Genomic DNA, 11,408 nt, shown 5'->3' on the forward strand with positions numbered 1-11,408 from the left:
AAGCCATGAATGAATGTGAATGAATGAATGATTCCCATCCTCAAATACGCTCAATCTGCTGCAGTGGAAGAAGTCTGAGCTTTGAAAGGCTGGGGAGAACTTTGTGTGCTCATCTTCATACAGACCCATTTCTCTCCACAGATCCCCATCCAGGACATTAGTGCTTTTATTTTTGGTACATCATCTCCTGCTCCGAGCTTCCCCACCAGCACAGCACTCCCTGGCAGCACAGCACTCCCTGGCACAAAACATTTCTAACTGGGACAACAATGTGGCTTAGTTGATGTAAAATGAGTTGTATCAGTTTACATGAGCTGTGGGACTGGTCCATATCTAGATTTTCCTTAAAACTACTCACTGAATTCCTTGTGGCAATTAGGATTTCAGAAATGGGTACAAGTAGAATATTTTTAAATCTAATATGTATATCCTAGAGTTTACCTGGAAAAGAATAAACCTGAGGAACTCCCATACACAAGAAATATAATATTGCTCACATGGTGCTCCTATGAAGGAGCTCGGGGATACCTAAGGGGAGCTCTGATTGCCTTTCCACCTTCCTAGGAGATGAACTCCAACTTGCAGCTGACATCTGCCATGAAAGAATAAGGTTAAATCATACACACAACTAGCTTACACACATTCCGAGTGCACTGCAGCCAGGGCAGATCTCAAGCTCAGTTTCTTAGGTAGGACTGCCAGTCTGTGGCAGCAGAGAGTACAAACCCTGCTAAACAGCGCTGGCTGACTGCTGCGACCTAGCTGTGCCACCCATGATGAAGTGCTGACAATCAGGGCCCATGGGTGTGTGCTCTGCCCAGCCCTCCTTTATTTAGCTGTCCTAATATGGCCAGAGATACAAGAAACCAAACCACACCAACCCAACCAGCTAAAGCAAAGAAAGCAACATCCTCTCCTCTTTTTTATTTGCTGATGACCAAACCTAAGCTTTGCAGTCTTAGGTATGAGCTCAAATCAGCAGTGCAGAAGTGTTTGCTAAACACAAACACAGAAAACAAGAAATTAACCCCAACCAGCCAAGCTCTTTGTAGCTTGTGCTGCAGGAACTGAGATGCAAAAAGCCTCATGCTGCAGGAGTGATACTCTGGTGCTGAGCTCACAGACCTGCACTGCGAGCTGAAAGTACCTGTGGGAAGCCAGAGCATGAAGATAGCTAACTGAGAGGGAGAGGTGTGGACCAAGGGGGTGGAAAGAAGTGGATGCTGATGTTCATGGGCAGAAAAGCATCTCTGGACAACAGGGACCTCCAATGTCTGATGTCAGTCTTGGTACTGTACCAGCCTCAAACCCATTCTGCAGACACCTGCTGCCCTTGAGCTGGGCAGCACAGCTCAAGCACTGTCATCCAGCAGCATCATTGCCACAAATAAATAAAGTTCCTTCACCCTCATCTGGATGTGCTGTAACAAATCTGGGTCCCTCTGGCAAGCAGTTCCACCAGACTCGCACTTATTTTCCTTCTGCCCAGGAGGTATGTTCCATCAGCAAACCAGGGATAGAGGTGAAGAAAAAAGCACCGTCAAGATACTTTTTAGTCTCTCCAGCTGAACTGATCGGCGAGTTGGCAAGGGTAACAGGCCAGGAGGATGTGCAAACATACAGTAGTACCCAGAACGAGATTACTGCTCTGATCTCCTTCGCAGAGGAGTGCAGGAGTAGAAGAGACAGAAGGTTGCAGCTGAAATGCAGGACCCTACCGAAGAAGCAGAGAGGATGGTGATGTAGCTAAAGTGGAGGGAAGGAAAGCAAGCAGGAGAAGAAAACTTGTAAGTGCCTTTTTTTAATTCTAAGTTTTCTCAGACTTGCTTCGCTCTAATCTTTAATTCATATTTTCATTACAGTCTCTTTGCTCTGTAAAATCCGCATTTCATGTAAAAGCAGCAGTTCAAACATCAATTATTTGACATAAGCCAACCCCTTGTTAAAGTCCCCTACTCTACATATATGTAGGCTCCAATAAAAGAAGCATTAAACATTCATTAAATTAGAAATACATGAAGACAGTGTCTGCCACTCTCCTCACAGAGATATGCTTAATAATCCCAACCTTCCAGAGCAGCAAAAGCAAACCCGTCTCTAATCCTTTTAGAAAGCCTGACCATGCAAAACACTCCGGCCTCCTGCAGTCTGCCTGTGAGTCACCCAGAGATATTAGCTCTTGCAGGTCAGATCCTCCGCTGGAGTCAGTCAGAGTAAAACAACACTGCCGGCGTTAAACCAAGCGACACGGACTCAGGATTTGCCTTGAGGCTTCTCTTGCAGCAAAATGGTTTACAGCAACGTAATTGGATAATAATATCACTTTTGGTCTTCTAAGTTACACCAAGAACCTGATCAGGTGGGGAACACCGTGCCTGGGCTGCTTTAATTTAACCGTCTGGGCTGCTTGTGTTCTGCAAAAGGAACCTGTTTTCCCAGCCTCAATCTACGAACTTTCCACCCCCCAAAAAATCCAAACCCATCCCCTTCTCCACAGTACACTAATGCGATGGTAGTGGATCTTGCACTAGCACTGCCATAGGCTTCTGCACACAAATTTCAGCAATGTTTTCCCAAGGGGAAACAATCACTGGTGAGCAGATGCTTCTTCATAAACATTTCTGAGTTTAAAGAGCAATGCAGACCATGTAATGTGTTTCCCACATCTTCATAAGCTGTATCCGCCTAATGAGAGCTTTGGAGCAAGTCCCATCCAATGAACGACTTCTTAAAACCCCCCCGACCCTTTTCTTTAGGGTGCCTGTAGACGTTCGTTTTGAACTCTGCTGGGGTGGAAACATGGAAACATGGTTACGACCTGGGGTACAAATTGAGGATAGCAGCTTTCAGCTCCTGCCTGGCCTCCGGCTGCCTGGCAGAGTCTTCTGTCTTGTTTAATATGCAAATTATCCTTTTCTTGCTTCCTGGGCAGGGGAAGAGACCACAAATGCTCAAGAAGCCTTAGCTGACCTGTGAGTATGCAGAGGAACATGCTAGGTCGAAAGGGGTGGCTGTCCCGCTGGCTCCCTACCACAGCACTCTTTGAATCGAGCTTTTCCCGGCAGCATCCCTGTCACTCTGACTCTACAGAGTCCAGCAGCTACTGCTTTGTGTGACCACTGAGCTGTGTGATAGAGTTAATCACATTAAGTGCTGTTCAGTTCATCTCTTTTTTGTTCTCTAAAGGCTTTTCGTCTCCCTTGCCTCTTTTAGTCTCTCCTCTAAACTTCAGGAGGTGGCAGATTCAGCTCAGCCGTCCTGGACACTATCCAGCACTAGCATGGCTAATTTGGGAAGCTTTTCCTTCTATACACCTTTCCAAAGCTTTTCACCATTACTACATGACTCTTCCAACAGCTGTGTCCACATGGAGCGGGTCAGTCCTGAGTCAGCAGGGCATTTAAGCATCTGGGTAATCCAACTGCGTGAGATTTCCAAAAGCAGTGGAGGGGCTCTTGACAGATGCTTACATACCTAACTCTCATCAGCAAATTCAGCATTCACGTGCCTTTAACCACTTCACCCAAAGGGATGGAGGTGAATGAGCCTCACTGAAAAATCAGATTCAGTGAAATTGTTTCTTTTTTCAAGGAACAGTAAAGCAAGAACTGAAGTAGTTTGTCAGGTCAATGACTGCCTGGCCCAAATACACCACCCTATTTTCAGTGTTGATCTTCTACCAGCTTTTAAATCAATCCTTTTCTTCCTCTGTTGGTAATTAAATCACCCCTTTAATTGAGCTAACAGGGCACCCCAGTTTACATTCCCACTGGTAAACACAATGAACATTAGCTGACAAACACTCAAAACCAAATCCTTTGTAGTCTCAGGTATTTTCTTTTGCATTCAGCCTTCCAAAACCATTGATTTTCATAGCTGGCCACAGAGTCTTGGAGCACTTGGTTCAGTCATCCTGATGTTAAGGTGGCTTCTACAGGTTCTACAAACATGGAAGATGACTCCTCATTGGGGGTGGCATTTCTGTATCAGCCCAGCAGAGTCAGCTGTGAAACAACCACCAGCCTCCACACACTGGGCAAGCACTGCCCAAAGAGGAGTAGGTCCTTCCTGTGACCCCTCAGTCTGACATCCGGTAGTGGGGTCAACCCAGTACCCAAAACGCCGTGTGGTTCCCATGGATACTTCATCCAGCAAGATCGAGGGGTGATGCAGCTATGCTACACTACTGGCTTCGGTCTCCAAGACCTAGGAAGAGGGTCGTGAAGTCCAGCAAAGTCCGGATTGGGGGATACATCTTCTTCTTGGCTGGTCACATTCAACTTGCATCTGCACAATCAATCAGCATATTGCATAGACTTTGACTGAAGGGTTTTTAACTGCAATCTTAAAATCTGGCCATTTCAGGAATTCCTGAAATAAATTAGAAGAGGAATTTTATTTAGTTGTTTTTTTTTCTAAAGGAATCTCCCCATGGCTCCAAACCACTGTTTTCCATAAAGTAAATGAAGTCTTCTCTCATCCTCTTGCCACATTTCTGTATCATCTTTATCCAGCAACAGTTGTACATAAACAAATGGCAGACAAAACTTCCTCTCCCCAAAACCCTCCTTTTTTTTTCCTCAAACTAATTGTTTTTTCCACACCTCATTGACTTTTTGCTACTGATCATGTTAGAAGCAGGTGCTTTCCAAAACAATGACCTGGAGATTCAGCGATCCACACCTTGCAGATAAATAACAAGCTATATTTATGCAATAAAGCACAGGTAATTTAATTTGATATTAAAAGCTTGGCACTTTTCAAGATAGCCGGTAATTTGGAACAATACAGACCGTGTGGGAAAGTTCTTTTTGTCAATATTGGTTAACAACTTGCACTGTTAATCCATTACCTTCACCTAAAATACAATAAATAATTTACCTTTATATGGAACCTTTTGTCCCCCCAAATCCCAAAGGGTTTTTGCAAAACAAACACATCACATTGCCCGCCCGAAGACAACACCTGGGCATTGATTTGGTTGTCTCTCTGATTAAGAAGCAAGGGCCCTGTTCACTGACTGCATTGCCAAGCCCTCTTTCTGTGGCATCTAGATGTTCCTGGGAGGTCTACCCAGTGGGGTGGTAATTAGTACTAACCCTGCTTTCATTTATAAATGTAAATAAAGTTCCTGAACTAACTTCCACACAGCATGTGGCTGGGTAGGACAGGAACAGCCTGGCCTGGGGGCTGCCTGCCCATGTGCTGGCACCAACATTCTGAAGGGACGCCCCTTTGGCCCCTGGGGACTTCCAAACATCTCCCACTTGGAAAAAAGACATTTCTACACACCGCTTGCTAGGAAAAGGTAGCCTCGAAGGTCAGCGCTTCGGTATTGCTCTACACAGCGGCATGCAAAATTCACCTTGGGACACATGTAGTGCGTATTTGTTTGCTAAAGGAAAGGCTGCCCTCGACCCCGAGAGGCTGAGAAAATCCTCGGGAGTTTCCTGGGCAAAACTTGCTGTGTTACAGAAGGAAGAAGCTGGGGTGCAGAATGCTTCCTGCACATTAACTTGACCAGAGAAATAATGAGCAGCAAGTTTGTACTCTCAGGAAATGAAGAGAGAAGTTTAGGTAAGATGCAGCTTTATATGCACGGAAATAAATTATTATTTACTCAATTTTGTGCTCATGCCTTCAAAGATGAAGACATTTGTATGGAATTATTAATGTTTATAGCATATTACAACACAGACCCATAAGAGCTTTGCCCGAATACCTGCTACTCTACCAAGGTGAAATCTGTTGAAAGTCAAAGGGATCTCTTACTTTCACTGTGTGTATGGCAGGATCAGTCTCTTTACTTTGAAATCTCTATCAACTGTGATAATTTAAAACTTTAATTAAAGACTCAGTGACAGATTATCTACAAAACGTCTTCCTGCTGCCTGGTATTTAATCACGAATGTCTCCAGAAGCCCACGCTAATGTGAGTAAGCACACTCTCCAGGAAGTATTTCACTGTGGATGTGTTAGCTTTTATCTGTCTTGTTTGGTAACAAATTCTTTTGTTTAGGATTGTTGGCAACAAAAATTAAATTAGAAGCAAAACCGGACCCCAAAACAGAAATTTATAATGCTTATTCTGTTCATCCCTCAAGAAAATGGAAGTGCCAAGGCAAAGACTATTCTAGCAATTGTGTTAATGTATGTGTGCACGGGTGAATGAGCCTTTGAAATGCTCCGAGAAGAACTTCACACTTTAGAGAGGAGAAGAAGTTAACAATTCTGTTGAGGCATTTATGGGAATTCTTAAATTATTCTCCCCAACATAGCTGTGCCATAAAATCCCCCAGGACGCTGCATTTTTGCTAATGTCAAGATTATTTTTTGCATACTATTCTGAAGGAACATTTTGTAAAACTGGGAGAACACGGGTCACCAGGAACACTGTGCTGCCCTTTCCTTGTCTCCACTCCCTCCAGCCTTTCCCTGAGCAGCTGCGAGGCTGCTCATTTGAAACTGCAGCTGGTTTTCTTTTCACAAAGCAGCAAACGGGGGATGGAAGCGCAAGTGGCGTGAAGCTGAGCCCCCTTAGAGCAGTGGGCAAAGTCCAGCGTGTCTCTAACTCCCCGTGCTGGGGGAAGGACCTCCAAGGCCACCTGCGGACTTTCTGCAGAGCACATCTACTCACCCCCCTCAGAAAGGGCATGTTAGGAGTGGCTGCTTTTGGCTCTGAACAAACAGCATTGGGGAAGGTGAAACACAATGCATTTCTCCTTTTGTGCACAGCAGTGGGTGCAAGTTGTTTGGACTTGGCAAAGAAGAACCCATTCAATATGAATCACAGATAAAACCAGATTAAGAGATGTGAGTGATGACACACTGGGGGTCCCCCCGTCCCTGCACCCTTGCCAGACCACATCCAGAGGGCTGAAGGAAATGCAAAGAGTGATCTGTGCAGTGGTGCGTAAGGAAGGGCTTTAAAAACCACACATCCCACCAATAACAAGAATCAACCAGCAGCAGGGGATGGATTTATGGGAAAGGAGAAGCAGAGGTTTGGAAGTGAAGAGTTCAGGTTCAGCTGAGAAGACCAGGGGTAAGTATCAGTAGCACCACACAGGCATGGGAGGATGGGGACCTCATGAGGGATTTTTTGCTCGGAAAGGCTTCGGCGTAGAGCAAAGTGGATGGATGTTCTCACTGAACTGCAGGAGAACCCAGGGGCAGGAGTGATAGCACAGATGGTGGCAGCCAGAGCTTGATTTTAACAGTGACAGGCAAGTTTTAGATCCTGCAGAGGAGAGAGTTAACAATAGCTGACACACTTTTGTCTGGAGAAGTCACAATGCCTAGAAATAACAACTCAAGGCCATAATTCTGCAGTCTGTCACTATCAGGAAACGTGAAACTCGGTGACCTTTCATCTCCACGACAGAAATGCTGTGCAGCACCTGGAGCCATCGCCCTTAAAATCCACCCTGAGAAACTGGACGATGGGACACGAAGGAGAAAACGTCCTCCTCCTCCCCCCTGCATTCTAGCCTCCCAGTGAACTCCGCCTGCTCTGCGTGTAATGTGGTATCCCTTGCCGAGCAGAGCCAGCTTTGCATGAGCTGCAGCATTTAGCGAAGCGCTAGATAACAACTCTATTTCTTTTGACAATAAGGAATAAATCTCCAAAGCCACTTGTTCAGACTGCTCTTAAATGATGGTGGAGGGAGGGAAATTGATATTGGCTTTTTATGAATCTTCAGGTCAGGTATGTTAGAATCAACAGATTTTTGCATTAACCTCACTGCTGCACAGCACTTTTGCCCTTGGCAAGACATAATTAAGAAAGGCATGAAAATCCATCTGAATGTATCGAGAGGAAATTATTCTCCCGTTAATGGCAGCAAGAGCTAAACAAGCAGGCACGCCACGCTGCTCGTAGGGTGCAGCAAATGACGAAAGGCTGTGTTTTAACCTAAACCAAGGATTCTCCTTACCAAACTTTTAAGGAGTAGCTTTTGAAATGAGGATTTGCACTACATGTTGGTCAGGGATTAACTTTTTTCCCCACAACAGCTGTGTCCCTTGAGCTTTTCTGTTTGCCAGTCTAAAACGATGACCACAGGGACTGGTTCCAAGCTACAATCTTTTCATCACACTGAAACACAGCACTGTCTTCACCACTGTGGTAGAAAGCAAAAGCTACTGGACAGAAGGAAAAAAACAACAACAAAAAAATGGTGTGGGGAACGTTTCAGTCACTTAAGTGAGTCTGTCAGCTTGTGTTATCTTCATGCATTTGTGAAACTGAGCTTTAATTGACTGGCTGCGGTGCAGAGCTGAAAGGTAAAATCTGTCTCAAGATGAACAGACAGCTTAAAGCATTGCAATCCTCATTCATTAGGATGTGTCAGAGGGGTCTAGAGGGGGAGGAGACTCAGCAGTGTCTGTCACTCTTTCACGTGAAGCTCCCAAAACCTAAGAGGGAGGCGAAGGGTGTGCGCCACACTCGGAGCCATATCCACGAACAGAAACAAAATTGGCTCAACAGATTCCCTGTGACAATAGAGACTACCTTGGCACCTCCTGGTTTCTATTGCTGTGTGAATGATTTAATTTCATTTATGAAGGATAAGCACAGGCCAACTATTAGCCAGTCAGCTCCAGCTGTGGTAGGAGGAGCAGAACAGAATGCCCTGGCAGCTGGTGGGTGGGTCTCACATCTCATCCCTACAGCCAGGCTGCAATGCAAGGAGAGGTTCAGCTCCCCTCCACACATTATCTGCGTATCTCCATGTAGATATGCTCCTCAATCCCAAGGGACAGCCATGCTGCCTCTTCCCTTCACCACCGCTGGCTCAGAGCTGTGTTACAAGCCCATGTCTCCCTGGCCCCAGAGACCAGGATCCCCAAGGCATGCAGGCTGCTCTTACAAGGAGAAACACTTCACTGTCTAAAACAGATTTCAGAGAACTTCGTATCTTCAACAGATGAGTGAAGAGAGGTGAAATTTGGCAAAAGCATGGATGGAGCCTTCTGGCTTCTAGTTGAAGGTTCTAATCACTACACAGTGTCCTGAAGTCTCTTCAGTGGGTGGCTGATTTTCCTTCTGTCCTCCTGTCCTCGTTCCCGTAAGTAGGACCTGCTTCTTTTCTTTTCCCCCTGGTTATCTGGGCACTCTGACTGTTTTTAGAAGAAAGATGCTGTCCACTGCTGGTCACCAGTTCGGGACTGCAACACAGAAAGCCACTGATGCCAAACGGTCTGGTTACTGGAGGAAATGGTCATGGCGGTCAAGGGCTAGTCCAGCAGCTCCTAGATCTGTGTGAAGCCACCTTCAAGTCTGCACTCTTGGGAAGTCCAAGCAACACTCACAGTTTGGATTCAAGTGAAGCGATCCAGATGGGAAGGAACTGGCAAGTGCTGCTGCCATAAATGAGGGGGATTGGGCACTGTACCCTACATGCAACAGGAACACAGAGGCCAAACACACACAAGCAGCGATTGTTTGGGTGTAAATGAGTCTGAGCTACAGCAACAGGCATTGGCAATGGCCAGTGTTACCCCTTCCAGTTCTCGACCCAAGACAAGGATCTTGTTGAGTGCGATGGGAAACCTCACACCCAAGTGCAGTGGGCCATATGCAAAGGTGATGGAAGGAGCTGGTTAACATACTTTTTCTCTGAAGTTCATCATCAACAACAACAAACGAATGAAATTTCCTATGAACATTTTCCACTTTTCAACAGAAACATAAAACTTCAAATGAAAATCTTTTGAAATATTTTTGAGTAAAAGCCATGGCTTAAAACAAACCTCAAGATTTCAAGTAGTATTTTTGGTATAATTTTCAGACTGGTCTTAATTTTGCAAATTCCTTTAGTAAAAACACTTTGCATTTCCAACTCCTTGCTTTTTCTCTATCTTAAAAAGCAGAAAATATGTTGAAAATGTTATTTCTTTGTAAACATTTTCATTTAGATCCAAAAGCAACCATTACTTTTATCCAGCAGTGGTGACACATGTAAGAGAAAATATATATGGGTATGAATTCTAGACATGAGAAGACGAGTCTAAGTAGCCATTTCTTACATGTTAGGAAAGCCATGAGGAGTTTTATATGAAGCTACCTCACCCTTTAATCTGTCCTCGTGTCTACATTAGGAGAAAGGTGCTTATCCAGAGACGCGTGTGTGACCAGGCTATGGTTCAAGACTGGGGAGACCTTCTTGGGAACATCCACTTTCCAAAGAGGTACTTTCAGTCATACCAAAACCCTTCTTGAAAGAATGGCTCAGTCAGACTCCAGTTCATGAAATTATTTCAGCAGGGCAATGAGGGCCAATGCGACACACAGACTCCAGTACAAAGCTAACGATGTTACTGGCTTGGTGGGTGTCTTACTGGCCCCAGGGGAAGTTTTGCCATTGACTCTGGTGAGTTTTCTGTTGCTCTTAGGTAATAACCACTGGTTTCTTAATTCACGGACAAGGACTCTATCTTTTCTTAAACACTTGATTTCATGTTAGACTAATTACGAGAAAAAAGCAAAGAGATGAAACAACTATCACCAATACCAAGACTCAATTTTGTAAAGCCTTCTCAAGTCAGCAATCCCACCAGCTTCAATAAGAAGACACAGGTCAGGAAGGGCAGCCTTAATTTTCACAGTTGCCACCTTGTAACTGAAGCCCATGCACAAGAAGAAGTAACAGCCCCAGTGCCAGCCTGTGCCCATGGAAGCAGCTCTTCCGGCAATGCATCAGTAAGAACATTTTAATAAAAAGTTTCCTTTATATTGTACTTTCTTACCATTTTTGCAGACAGGACAACACTGTTCTGGTTCATAGACTGGGTTGACACACTCGGGAACGGCGCAGTCTGCTACAACACAGTGAACTTCATTGCTGGGCTCGCAGCGACACCATTCGCATGGCGAGGGCTAGGAACAAATCTAAAATTAGCCCATTTCCTCCCGTAGCTCACAAGTTTGCAACATTTCTATCTTGCCATAAGATAAACACATCAGCATTCAATACCTCTTGACTGCATTCATTCATCACAGGTAATACAAATTAACCTATAGCACAAAACAGAAACATCTGAAATAGGCAACCAGAACATCAGAAAAAACAGAAAACATGATTCTTATTTTCCCAGAGAGGATGCAGGGTTTTTTAGTGTTCATGAGACTTTAGGCCCCTTCATCAAAAGGCCCGACCTGAAGCTGCTATGTTGTAACTCTACCCTACCCATCTGTTGTTATCTGACACATCTAGCTGGGGACAGAGTAGGATTTTTGGAAGATGATGGGCGGTGGTTCATCCTAGGAAGGCAAGACAGGGTCATTTTCCAGGTCATACTCCTATCTCAGGTAGACCACCACTGCCAGCAAACCCCAAGCTGCTGCAAAGGTGATGCTGGCGTGGCCTGTCCATTTGCCGGTCTCTCAATGTGCTTTCATTCCT

General features: G+C 45.0%; 1 protein-coding gene across 1 annotated transcript in view; it reads right to left on the bottom strand.

The window, feature by feature from the left end:
* Positions 1-10,752: 10,752 nt before the first annotated feature.
* VWC2L (von Willebrand factor C domain containing protein 2-like) overlaps positions 10,753-11,408 on the bottom strand; it is a gene marked incomplete at its 3' end in the record, with an annotated part of 18,850 nt that continues 18,194 nt past the window's right edge. The window contains exon 2 of the mRNA XM_010136820.1: positions 10,753-10,882. Coding sequence (XP_010135122.1) covers positions 10,753-10,882 — 130 coding nt within the window. The remainder of the gene's footprint in view (positions 10,883-11,408) is intronic.

The sequence above is a fragment of the Buceros rhinoceros genome, unplaced genomic scaffold (genome assembly GCF_000710305.1).
Source record: "Buceros rhinoceros silvestris isolate BGI_N320 unplaced genomic scaffold, ASM71030v1 scaffold17765, whole genome shotgun sequence".
In the NCBI taxonomy this organism is placed as follows: domain Eukaryota; kingdom Metazoa; phylum Chordata; class Aves; order Bucerotiformes; family Bucerotidae; genus Buceros; species Buceros rhinoceros.